Consider the following 14,071-nt stretch of genomic DNA (forward strand, 5'->3'; position numbering starts at 1 on the left):
TAACCCTTGGGAATGTAATGGCAATGTTTTCTACGACTGCATGATTCCAGATTACTGCCAGAACAAATGTGAATTTGGTCAATACAATTTTTATATTTTATTTCAGCCTAAAAGGTAAATGCATGTTTTTAAAGTCCTCAATGCTCTGATACTGTAATATAGATATATAATAATTTATTTACATACAGAAGAAATTAACACATTCATGCTGCTTATACAGTAAAGAATGACAACATCAAAAGAACACACAGACATAGAAATATGAGCTTCAGGAAGAAGACAAAAATAATTATATAGTATTTCCAATTGTCAAATGTGAGAACAATGATATTATGTCACATCCTCGTATATGGCCATTATTTGTAGATGATATGGATATCGCAGCTTTTTTTAAACCAGGACTTCTGAACGTTTTAGCAGCACTTTTTGGCATGACAAGAATACTGTGTTTTTGTTTTAAATGCTCCATTATAATATCATATTATCATCGATATAATAAATTGCCTGTAAACAGTAGATATCATGTTTACATTCCAAATACAGTTAAGGTCAGTTAAGGAAGACTCATTGAGCAAAGATAAAAGATTTTATAGCACTTAGAAAAATTGGTTGTTAAACAGTACGTTTGACTCAACCTTAAATGTAGTGGTGCTATAACCCCACCATTATGTTTCTACATTACCTTACGTCTGTTCACTGGGGGCAGGAACACTGGGAAGTCAGGAGGTGGAAGGGAGGCGGGGAGAGGGGAAGGGAAATCACATTAGGAGTAAGGACCATGCATAAGTATCTGGACGAAATTACTTCAAACTATAATGAAGATGGTATAAGTTCATTCATCTAATTTAATTCATTTAGTGAGGAACAAATCCTGAGGAGTTTAACTGTTTTTACTTAGACCTTATACAGGACAGTTCTCATGGATTTCAAAGCATGAGTTAAATTAAGTAAAACACATTTGGATTTGACTTAGAATAATTTATAATAGAAATCAGCTTTTTGTCAGAGAAGTCCATTTGTAGGAGGAATTTCTTTCTGTCTGTCTATCTGAACATTTTAGTCTCTTTGCAGTGGGATACTCTACAATGACTAAGTAGAATGCTAATTCTGTTGCTCACGGTGCTTGCTTCATTTGGCAACTTTTTTTAAAAAGAAAACTGCCACATACTTTGTACAGTTTTTTAAATTATTATTTTTTCATTTATGTTTAGAATGTATAGATTAATGTTATCCACCAATGACTTTAATCTTTTTTACTTGAAAAAGGATAGATTCCTTCTCCGTCCCTGCACATGTTAAACTGAAGTTCTGTCCAGCCTCCCTTTTTCACTTACTTCCTGGCTTGCATATCAGTATCAATAATGTCAGCACAGCAGTGAGAACAGGGTTGGAATCCTTTTGCTGTAACCAGAGCAAACCCAACGTATGTCCTACATAAACAGTGGCTAGCGATGGTGGTGGGTTTTTGTGTTACAGTTCAGGAACAGAGTGGTGAATTCCTGCCACTTTCATGATCGCAGGAGACAAGAATCAAATACTGTAGCTTTATTTAGAAGTGGTGAATATACCAGATGAATATGACTGGTAGCCACTGTAATGGTACTTGAGAGGTGCTTCGAAGCTCTGCTGATCAGAAAAATATCAGAATCTAGATAGATAAACACATAAAGCAAATGTCATACTTTGAGCTGTAAATAGTCAACAGGATCAGGAAAGAATCCTCTGTGTTTCTGGATCATTACACCAGGGACGCTGGAGATGCTGAGCACCCTCAAATCCCATTAATTTAACTGTGCACTGAGTACCTCATAGGATCTGGTGTGTGATTAGATGGATTATGTTGTCATTGTTATTGTCTTCCCCATACGCATCAGGTGGTGGTTAAAGGTTGTGAACATTTTCATAATAAAATGAAAAACTATTTAAAAAAATTAAGTGTTTTCACAGATGGTTAAAAACATAAAATTTGATTAATTTTCTCCAAACATTTCTCTATTGTGCTGAAGTAGCTCGTCCTGGGGCAGTTTCACTGCTGCTCCACTGCTGGGAGGAGGATTCCTTCCCATCTGCCTCATGGAGATACTTGGCACACAGGGGTTTATCCCAGAGTCTGGTCTATGCTGCCCTTGGACCCAGTCCTGCAAAGACTTAAGCAAGTAGATGACTCGACTCATTGACTTTAAGGTCAGAAGGGACTATGATGATCATCTAGTGTGACCTCCTGCACAACTTTCATGGGAATAGTCTCTTTATGTACTGTTCTACTCTCATCCACATAAATAGTCTGCTAAATTGGAATATTATCCCTCAGCCATGACATACTTTAATAGTAAAAGTAAATCTTAAGTGATTCAGCAGAGTTTACAACGGAGGTCTATAAATCAGTTTGTAAATTTAAAAGAAAGAAATAAATAGCCCCAATAATTTAGCAAAGTAAAAATGAGGGGTTTTTTTTTTTAGAATAATCTATTTTCAGAAACAATCTGAATATATGTATATAGACACACAGAGTATAATTCCAGTTATCTGAATTGCCTTTATCCAAAAATTCTAATTATATGAAGCCACAATGTGTCCCCCACATAGCCCTTTGTTATTTAATAGCACTTCCATTTATCCCAACAGCCAGTTCTCCAAAACTTTCAGATGTTCTCCAGGCCCTTCAGATAAATGGGACTGCACTGTATATATTTCAGATGATAAAGCGAGAGAGAAAAAGAGAAAAATCTAATTATGAGCAGCTGGTATTTAAATCTCATTCTCTCAAAGTTCTTAGACACCTGAAATTATAGTGTTTTTTACTTTTATAAAGGAAAAAAAAAACCCTTCCTTCTATGGCCTCTGAAAAAGCAGAAGGCAAAAGATTTGCAATGTAGCATAAAGAGTTAGGCTTTTTTGCATTGTGCCTCTATCAGGCCATATCTTAAACCAGAGCATCACAACAGAAAAATCCACAGTATATGCTTTAACACATAATATTTGGATTTTCTCTATGAAAATAAAAGGCAATGTCTCTGATGTATAACAAAGACATGCAAAACTAGAGAGACAAGGTGTAACAAGGTGTCTCTCTAACATCTTGGGACTGACATGGCTATAACAACACTGCATATTCTAAATTGGACACAGACTAGTATTAGCTTCCAAGCTGTGCTTACTTGAGAAATAAACTGTCAATTAATTAGCATTTTTGCTGTTATAGAAGAATGAGTAATTCTTGTATAGATCTAGAGAAAATGAAGTAAAAGACAGGACCTGCAGTAACCTAATTTTCATAAAATATCCTGTGCTAGCAGCCTGAAGCAGAAAACCTTTTGGCTAATATACAGATCTATGATTTAAAACCATATTTTGGAAAAAAAAGAAAAAAAACAACCCAACAACCAAGACTGAAGATTTTTTTCAGCAGAAAATATATTCTTTATACCCACAAATGCATAATTGGTTAAAGAAAATGGCACAAACTTTAATTTCATCCTCTGGGAAAGCAATATTTTTGAGCTTTCATCTAAGAGGTTTTGTAAGATTTTAAGTTGCACTGCTGTCTTTTTAGGTTTTATTTTGAATACTATGTAATGTAATGCAGGTTTACAGACAGTCTAATATAGACAACAACAAAAAAATTATCGCCAGGCAAGCACTTAGTTCACTTTTCAACACTATGTTTGTAATATTATTGTAACAGGGTTACTGTACTGGCTGGGTCTCAGTGTCTGGCACACCTACAGGGTCAAGCGGCACCCAAGGAGAAGGACACTTGTGATCCAGGGAGTAACCCTGGGAGGAAGATCAAACGAAGGAGTTGCTGCCTGCCTGGGGAGGTGGAGTCAGAAGTACCACCAGAGCAGGAGGGGAGCTGCCTCTGAACCCTCTTCTAATAATAAATACACATTCTGTTATTATTGAGCAAGTGTCAGTGTCTTCATGCCAGCGACTTTGCCTGCTGTGCTAACCCAAAAGAAAGGGAAGAATGAGACCGTGAGGTCACGCAACAGTATAGTAAAGTAGCATAAATTAAAACATTGAACGCTGGGTATATTTCATAGATTTAATTTCTTTTGCTGGTTAAACATCAAGACCAAGAGACAGTCTTTAAAAATACTATAGGGCAAGATGCTTAAATGGGAAAAGCACTGCAGATTGAAGTAAGCCCCACCGGGGGTTTAACAAGCACCTGCCACTTCCATGTGGTGAGAGATCAATCAGTCTCTGTATGAAGCAAGGTGACCTGTCAACAGCTAACTCACAAAGGGAAGAGATGAAAAATGATCAATTGCCCCAATATTGTGCTCTGCAGTAATACAATTACAATACACTAAAACACTGATATGGTCTTTCCCATTGTGCTACCCTAGTGAAGCAGAAACTCAACTCTGAGTCAGTAGTATAACTCCAGCTTGATACATAGAAAGAAAGATAAACTGGAACGCTAAATATTTTAGAAAATGAAATTTCTTTATACTTAATGTACAAATTCTGCAACATTGCAGTGAAAAATAAGTTTGTGATGATTTGCTGAAAGTTAGGGTTGCTAAATACAAATGCTCAGGTTACTGTTCTCAACTATAGAGCCATAATTTACTTATGGGGGCTTCAGTTCCTTGCTTATTTGATTTCTCTTTGCAGCAGGAGAAATGAGCGGGTCATCTGAGTATTAATATACATACACCCTACTCTACTGGCCGGCTCACTATTCCTGCTGCAAATATTTACAAAATCTTACCCAGTTGCAGTACTGGCTACAGGTCCAGAAAGAAGGTAAACTGACCAAGTTGCCAAGTAAACATGGGGGAGAAGATTCTTCTGCTACTGGCTAGAAATGTAATTATTAAAAATATCTATATATTGCACTTTACAGGACAATATATTCCTATACAGAGCATAGCATAGCAGAATGCAAAGGCTGGTTTCATAACTTGGGCTCTGATCCTGCAAACACATACTTAACTTTACTACCATGAAATCAGTTCAACTACATATGAAAGTTAAGCACAGGCATAACATCAGGACCACAATGTAGAATAACTTTGATTTCTGGTTCTTTGTTGCATTCCATCCCTCTTTTGTCTTTTTTGACTCTTTACATTGTAAACTCCATTGGACAGTGCCTGTTTTTTTTATTCAGATGGATGTGGTAACAATGCCTATGAAGCCCTGATCCCGACTGTATTCCAGTAGCACTCAAAAATGCAAAAGAATAAATAATAATTAGAGATGGGTACATAATTGTACATGCTCTAAAAATTGTGAATCTCTGTAAAACCAGATTGGGTGAGTAACCAGGTTTGGATACAGTGGCAAATGGCTACTCCCTGCAGAGTGAGATGCCAAGGTGAGGAAAATCAATCTTATTCCACAAAGGTAAAAAATAATAAGGCAGATCTCTAGATACTTTCTGACTATAAGGGTAGTTAAGCTCTGGAATAGGCTTGCAAGGATTGTCATGGAGTCTTCATTATTGGAAGCATTTAAAAAGAAATTAGACAAACACCTGTCATGGATGGTCTAGGTTTATTTGTCCTGCCACAGTGCCGGGGGCTGGCCTTGATGACTTCTCAAGGTCCCTTCAAGCCCTACATTTCTATGATACTACTAGTCTTTCTCTTAGGATCTGGAATATTGACAGAGGAATCCTACAAAAATGATGTGATTATATTCCAATATCTTGGAATATAGGAGACGGAACAGGGAAGGTAAGTAGCCTTTACACCACCAGCCTAATAGTTTTCATATCTACATCCCCCCTCAAAATGACGTGCTTTAAAGCAATTCCCACATATTATAAAATGTTATGCACCATCCTCCAGTGTAAGAAGAAAGGCTGTAGTTTTCGTGTTTTTGATTGATTGATAATTTTATGCTATTGCGAAAAATGCCAAAGAAATAAGTAAAAAACCCATACTTCTTCCTTCAACAGTGAAAGCAGGACTTGGGGAACTGATATACATGAGGAGTGGAGAAGGACAGAGAGCACTAATGTAAGTGGAGCGTGGGGTTTTTCTTTAGTTGAGCACAAGAACACCTTTGTTCCAGACAAAAGAGTAGAAACGAGAAGACATACATGCCTGATGCTGACAGAAAGCTTATTTGTGCCTAATTCATTGAAGAAATTGTTCAAGAACAGTACATCCTTGTGCAAATATTATCCCTGAAACGCTATCAAGGTCACTATCTGCATGGGTTGTCTGCTGAGCAAGTGCCTGTAGCGTTCGTACAGTAAGTATCCACAGGCAGCTTTAACTTTGGCATCAAACTTTTTAAAAGAAGGGATATAAGCTTTGCCTGCACCAGTCAATGTACGGTAACTAACTCGTTTGTTCTGCTGGCTTCCCCTTGCCTTATTTTCTCTAAAGCCTTTCAGAAAAAGGATGTGCACAGCCCATGACCATATTCATCAAATGACCAAGGTGAGATATACTTATTTTTGTGACAAGCCTGTTTTCCCATATAACCTACATGGAATGGGGAATGTAGTTTCAGAATGGATCTATTCATGTGATAAAAATGAATTACGAAAAAAGAAAAAGGAAGAAAGCAAATTCACACACAATATACAGATAAACATATGCATATCACCCAAGGTGGGGAACATTTGAGGGGCTGTGTGAGGTGTTCACCCCACACAAAGCCTCAAGTAAAGTGGCCAGGAGGGTCAATTAACTGCCTAGGCTTCACCTGGAGGAGGAGCCAGGGTGCAAGGACTAATTAGAGATGGGGCTCAGCTAGACAGGAACAGGAAGGGCCTGTATAAAGCCCAGTAGCTGACAGCAGCTAGAGGCTGCAGAGAGTGCAACTGCAGTTGCTCTCAGGTAGGAAGTAGCACAGGGACACAGCAGTAAGGTTCGGGACTGTGCAGACTGACTGCTTGTTGTAGGATTCCTGGGCTGGATCCTAGTGTAGGGGGTGGGCCTGGGCTCCCCTACCAGCCACTGTTCCGGAGCAGTGAATGGGAAGACTGCCTGGGACAGTGGTTCCTGAGAGACTTTGATACCCTGGAAAGGGAGGACTACAGTGACCTGACCAGAGGGCCAAGCCATGAAGAGGGGAGCAGTTGAGTTGTGAGAGAGTGAGACCAGAATGAGTGATGGAGTGTAACTACAGGAAGGTGCGTTGGCCTGGCAGAGCTAACTCCCAGATGTGGCCAGACGGAGGCACTCCAGCGGCAAGTAGAGCACCCTGTGATAGGGGCTCACACCAGACCATGTGTTAATTTTTGTCAGTAAGAATTTTACATTAAGCAAGCGCTATATGATTTCTACAACTGGATTGAACCACCTCTAAAATAGTGCATGGTTTGAGTAAAAGTGGGAGGACTTAGCCCGGTTTGAGTTGTCTTATTGTCTCAGACAGGCATACAGGGGATAAATATCTTGAACATAAGTTATTCCATACATACAATGGAATAAACAGGAACCACAAGCCTGCTCAGATGACTCTGTATACACAGAGTCATTTCTTCACAAGCACTTTTCATATTAGTACCACACTTTCAGGTAACTCATAGAGACAAATGCCAAATCTAACACTCTTTCACGTCACGTGGATTGTGATGCTTTCTAAAATGAGGTGAAATCATGGCTCCAGTGAAGACAATGGCAACATTCCCATTGACTTCACTGGGACCAGGGTTTCACACATGGTATCCTAACTGTGATATCATGATGAGGTTTGTGGAAGAGAATCAAAGGGATGATCCATCATACAATAATGTGCAGAAAATCATAATTTTTCAGAAAATCGTTCTTCAATTAATGCTATTTCTGTTTACTTAGAGGGGCCTTATCAGTGTTGAGGGAAAGGTGAGACAGTGGATAAAAAAGTACTCTACTTATACCACTAAAATTAGGCATAAATCCCACAGTCCTAAGAATGCACTCATTTGTTCTGAAATATTTCTCTTAGACTTAGTCTACATGGAAACATTTTACTAAACAATTATATCAATAAACAAATATCCAGAACCCCTTAGAGTAGTTATAATATATATTTATCAACTGTTTTAATTAAAATGCATCTCAATAGTTTGAAAACTATATTTAAATCTGGCTGGTTTACTATGATTTCGTAGTTTTCTGCTGTATATTCCATACATCTCGAACCACAAACATAAATAAAATGTAACAGAATAAACACTTATTACAACATTTTGGAATATCATTAACATACACAATTTACATAGCATAAATCTGCTAACATCTGCAGTGATTAAAAAGCATTTTTCACACTGTTAAAATGAAAAACACCCTGCTTGGTTTTTTCCTTGGTACAATAAACAAAACAGTGGGTTTTCTTTTATTTCCCATTCAATAACAATTCACCGAATGTCATTACAATTTCCTAATACAAAACATTCAAAGGAGAAAAGCTGGGGAATATGAAATTAAAAAGTTAAAAAGTCTTCTCTAACACAATGCCCAGAAGAACATATTACCTTTATCAGACAGTAATTCTGTGGTCTGGGAGGCTCCAAGATAAATAACTAGGGATATAGAATCATCTCCCTTGTGGTTTTTCATGTCTCCTGATTTCCATCACCCAAACCCATACTGTGGAAATTCAAATAAGAAACAATATAGTAAAGCTGGAAGAAAACAAAGCTATGAAAAATGGAATTCAGAAGGTTGCAAGAAAACTAGCTATCACTGCTGTGGATCAGTTTTTCATGTTAAATCCAAATCTACTATGACACATTAGGGTTTTTGTTTATTTGATTGATTGATTGATGCAAGAAATGATTTTGGAAATTATATGACAAAATTGTAAACTTCCAGAAGTATTAAGAAGATCTAAAATCAATCTACAGCAGTTGTGAATTTTAAAGATGCTAACTACGAAGGTAAAATATAATTATATTATAATTATATTTACAACTTTGCCTGCACCACGAAGGTGCAACTAATAAAATGTATGAATCATCCATTTTAGGTCATTAGAGCTAAGACTGAAATCCTGGCTCCACTGAAGACACTGGGATTTTTGCCGTTGACTTCAATGGAGCCAGGATTTCACTCTACATGTACGATGTGTTGAGTGGTCTCAACGCCCGTTAAAGTGAATACGCCAGAAACTGAGGGCCTTCCTCAGGCTGAATGAGGACCTAAGGATTTAGCCTACTTAGAGTGTAGAGCACACAGAAGTTAACAATAGCAGATTTGAGTTCTTAGATATCATTTGAACGAGAGAACAAGAGGTATCTATTGGAAGGCCCTTACAGGAGACAACTAAGACCCATTTTAGGTTTGCAGAAGTTGAAGCCAACAAAATGCCAAACTATATAAGCCCTCTTACTTTGAGTAGTTTTAGAGGCACATAATTCTTGACACCCTCTCTAAGTCAAGTCAAAGTTGCTGTTCACTCTCTCTTCATAGACTTGCTGCAGCAGTAATCTATCATCAATTAAGAATTGTTTTGCCTCTTCATATAGTCTCCTCTCTTAATGATGTCCTTTGCCCCAGATGTTTTTCTGCTTTTCAGTAAAGATAGTTACAGCCATTCCTGTTGGCATTTAGGACAAGAAAAGATACCCCTCACACACCATTCCATACCAAACTAAATAAGAAATAAGGGCAAATACTTATCCATTTGAAGGCTTCCAATAATAGTGGGGCCCATATGCTTCAACTGTGCCAAAAGCGATTTGTCCACTTGAGGGGGTCAGCAACAGAGTAGCTAGGAACTTCAGTTACCATCTTGCTTAGTAAGCCAGTTTTGACAAAACAAGAAAATCAGGTGGACATTCCACATCACACCCACCCAAGCAAGTGCTAATAGCCAGTCTGGCAGACAGTCGTTCAGTGGCTCAGAGTTCTGTTTAGGCCTTTGTCTCTGTAGTCCTGCCTTAACTGCCTGTAGCTTTGCACAAGGCTTTTATGTGATAGCTCTTCTTCAGGCCATAGCTAATGTGCCCTCCATTACTGTAGCACTGTCATTGCAGTTGCTCTAAAGCTGGTCACTATGGAGTCAGCAGTTCTCACTCTGACAGAACCTCCAAGTGCAGCATTTGTACATTTCCATTCCATTTACCATTATAAACGTATTCAGCTTTCTTTTATTGGGACATTTCAGTAACATGTTGCCATCTAGCAAAGATTTCATTGGTCCTGAAAGTGTGAGGATTTTCAATCCCTTTACTGTTTTAGGACCCTAAAAAAAAGGAAATGGATGAGGGCTATAAATCACAGTGACCCACAGGCTAACAGTCTGGTCCTCAGGTCTCTCTGAAAGCATAGCTCATTACTCAACTCTTCTTATTCTGGGACAGTCTGAACAATTATCTTCAGGAAAAAGCCAAAAAGACTGCTAATCCTTGATAATCAAGAACTTCCTTCTCTAGAAGACAAAGTTTCAAATAATGTCTCAAGTGTCTCATCCATTTTTTTTAGGGACATAGAGGAAATGTGTATGTGGTATTTCAAAATGGATTGTCATTCTTCACAATGGATTGTCATTCTTCACATGTGAGTTCCCTACATTGATGCATGTCCAGGGACGACTGTTTAATTATTCTAATCACTGAATGTCACCAACTATGCTCTTGGGTTCCTACTTCACCAAGGACTTTTATCAAGATGATGGAGGCAATAGAACCCTCATATGTCTGATTAATTTGGGCTTTTCATGTCCAGCGGCATTAGTAGCCATACAAGCTGTCCAAAGCATATTTCAGCAATTGAGATGTGATCAACAACTTAGACAGTTCTCTTATCACAAGGCAAGGTAATGATGGCTTCAATAAAACTTCAATACAGCCAGGGGAAAGTATGCATGTTCGCAGACAGCAAACATAAATAGAAGAGATTTCTTCCCTTAAGAAAGATTTGAGTCTCTTTGGCCTTTTGGTTTCTTGTCTGGAATCTATTCCATGCATCTCCTGCATTCTTCAAGCCCCTTTTACCGTAACAGGGGCTCAGTTTCTAGAGAACTTACAAAGATAAATCAGTCTCCCAGAAAGGTGAACAACTCCCTACAATAGTTGGTTCAGGGTGTCAACAGGCACAGGGGAGAAGATCTAGGAGAGCCAGAGCAAGAATACTAACACATGATGCCAGGATCTCAGCCTGGGGAGCTCATCAAGATAACTGCTCCTTTCTTAGCATCTTCTTATAAAATCTAAATCACGTCTCTGCATGGACACATTGAGCGTTAAGTCAGTGAAAAGACCAGTTCACCTCTACCACAAAGCAAGAGCCTCTTTCTCCAGGGACATTGCCTTTACCCAGGCTCCAAGGCCCTAGTGCTGTCAGCCTAGTTTCTAAAGGGGATGAATTAATGTTTCTGGGTTTCTACTTTCTGTCCCTTTCCCCAATCTGATTTGGAAAGAAAATGACACCAGCTTGATGTCTATTGGCTTCTAACCTTCTACCTACACAGAATTTTGGCAGTTAGAACCAATGTGCTTTCTATATGAAGGGCCCAGCAAAATACACTACTTGTCCAAGAGAATTTAAACATACGCTCTTAAGGCATACTAGACAACTGAACTTCCCATCACCTCTAGGAATCAAAACACACAGAAGGGTTGTGGTAACATCCTAGGCTGAAGAAGCCTTTGAATGTAGGACAGCTATTTGGTTTTCCCTACATGCTTTTTCAAAAGACTACAGACTAAAGTTTCTATGTAGACAAAGCTCTTCGGGCAGGGACTTTGGCTATGTCTAGCACACTGTTGGTGCTATAAAGACAGCAATTAATAAGAAATAAAAATGAAATAATGGGCCTCATTGCCTTTATGTGGAAAAACAAACAAACAAACAATGGAGTGCGGTTCTAGGAGGAAATCTCTGAAAAGTTGTGTGTGCAGTTTTCTCCAATTAATTCCTTTGTGAGGTGGAGTTTGGTATCTCACAAAATGAAAAAAGGGTTCTTGCCCCCCCAGGATCCACAGATCTCTGGTGTTCCATGTGAAACTATGGCCATCACCACAGATGCTCCCTAACCTCCACACCACTGCCAGGAACTGGTGCAGGGCCAGAACTGAAGCTTCACTGGAGTTCACTCCACCACAAACTATGCCTGGAACTCTACACGAAGTATGTACATGGCAGAGGGCACAGAAATGTAATTGTAATGTGAGATTTTTTTCAACAGATTCTCAATGGAACTTCAGGGTCAGTGTAGCAGGAATACATTTTGAACCTCCTCTTACCATTTACTCCCTTGTCCAACTACCTGTTGTCAAACTGCATGGAGGGCTCTCTTCAAGGATCAGGATTGGTGATACAACGCTATGGATACCCATCTGCCAAGCCAATGTGTGATAAAATCCATGTACAGATCCCCCTGAGGATCTGAGACAACTAGACTCAAATGGCTCTGCAAACCTGGACTTTACTAGTCCTGTACTACTGGTTTTGTTAGTATTTTCTGCTCTTATGATCTACAACTCATCTTTTTCATTCTTTCTCATTTTCCCCTCCCCCTCTGTATACTATTTTTTATAAGGGATTGCTATACAGATCACAGCCACTCAGAGATGGTGTAATAGAGAATGCAGAAATATAAGTTACTAGTTATCATGTTGCGTCGGTATTAAACCACTTCCAAATAACATACTTTGAAAGAATTTGTGAGCTGTGTTGACTCTTTCTCATAGTATATCTCTTACAGCACTTCATTTTATTTTTATGGACATTGTTCGTTTACTGAAAAGGTTAAAGTTGCCAAAATTTGCAGATGATACAAAACTACTCAAGATAGTTAAGTCCAAAGCTGACTGCAAAACGTTACAAAGGGATCTCACAAAACTGGGTGACTGGGCAACAAAATGGGAGATGAAATTCAGTATTGATAAATGCAAAGTAATGCACATTGAAAACAATCCTAACTATATATATATATATATAATGATGGGGTCTATATTAGCGGTTTCCACTCAAGAGAGAGAGAGATCTTGGAGTCACTGTGGATAGTTCTCTGAAAATACTCACTCAGGGTGCAACGGCAATCAACAAAAGCGAACAGAATGTTGGGAATCATGAGGAAAGGAATAGATAATAAGACAAAAATATCATATTGCCTGTATATAAATCCACAGTATGCCCACATCTTGAATACTGCATGCAGATGTGGTTGTCCCATCTCAAAAAAGATATATTGGAATTGGAAAAAGTTCAGAAAAGAGCAACAAAAATGATTACGGGTAGGAAACAGCTTCCATATGTGGAGAGATTAATAAGACTGGGACTTTTCATATTGGAAAAGAGACTACTAAGGGGAGATACGATAGAACTCTATAAAATCATGACTGATGTGGAGAAAGTAAATAATGAAGTGTTCTCATAATACAAGCACTAGGCAGCAGGTTTAAAACAAACAAAATGAAGTATTTTTTCACACAATGCACAGTCAATCTGTGGAACTCTTTGCCAGAGGATGTTGTGAAGGCCAAGAAGGGTTCAAAAAAGAACTATATAAATTCATGGAGGATAGGGCCATCAATGGCTATTAGCCAGGATGGGCAGAGATGGTGCCCCTAGCTTCTGTTTGCCAGAAGTTGGGAATGGGCAACAGGGGATGGATCACTTGATGATTGCCTGTTCTGTTCCCTCTGAAACACCTGGCATTGGCAACTGTCGAAAGACAAGATACTGGGCTAGATGGACCTTTGGCTGTTCTTATGTTCTTAAAGTTCTTATGTTGTGTTTAATGAACCATTAACAGTGTACGTTTGGTACATATGCACCAAGAAAAAACAAACCTGGAAGTCACAACAGGAGCATGAAAGAAGAGAACATGAGACAGTGTCAGAAATCGTCACTGGTGATTGGTTAGTGGTGCAGTAATACCACAGGCTGGTGAAATTCCTAGATTTTTCCTTCTTAACTGGATACATTATGAAGTCATAAACTAGTTACAGTTCTTCGCGCCTGGTAAAACAATGGGCTGTCCCTATATCTTTGTTGAATAAGCACTAAATAAAGGTTAGAAAGGAAACCATGTCTTATGGGAGAGGTTAGTTAGGAATAATCTTGTTCTGGACACATATTTAAGGCTATTCCTAGACTAATGCATACAGAACTCACTGCAATTCTATTAATGCAGGTTGCCAACAATTTAGAAATCTGCCCTGAGC

At 38.6% G+C, this 14,071-nt stretch overlaps 1 protein-coding gene across 17 annotated transcripts in view; it reads right to left on the reverse strand.

Annotated features, from left to right (window-relative positions):
- The window catches only part of TAFA5 (TAFA chemokine like family member 5), a 783,444-nt gene that overhangs the window by 265,925 nt on the left and 503,448 nt on the right, over window positions 1-14,071 (reverse strand). Inside the window, exon 4 of one of the 17 annotated variants that reach the window (XM_048836243.2) lies at window positions 1,592-1,648. The exons of the other annotated variants lie outside the window; for them this stretch is intronic. Coding sequence (XP_048692200.1) covers window positions 1,631-1,648 — 18 coding nt within the window. The 3' untranslated portion in view covers window positions 1,592-1,630. Of the gene's footprint in view, window positions 1-1,591; window positions 1,649-14,071 lie in introns of those variants that run through there. 17 annotated transcript variants of the gene reach the window in all.

This window comes from Caretta caretta, chromosome 1 (genome assembly GCF_965140235.1).
Source record: "Caretta caretta isolate rCarCar2 chromosome 1, rCarCar1.hap1, whole genome shotgun sequence".
Lineage (NCBI taxonomy): Eukaryota > Metazoa > Chordata > Testudines > Cheloniidae > Caretta > Caretta caretta.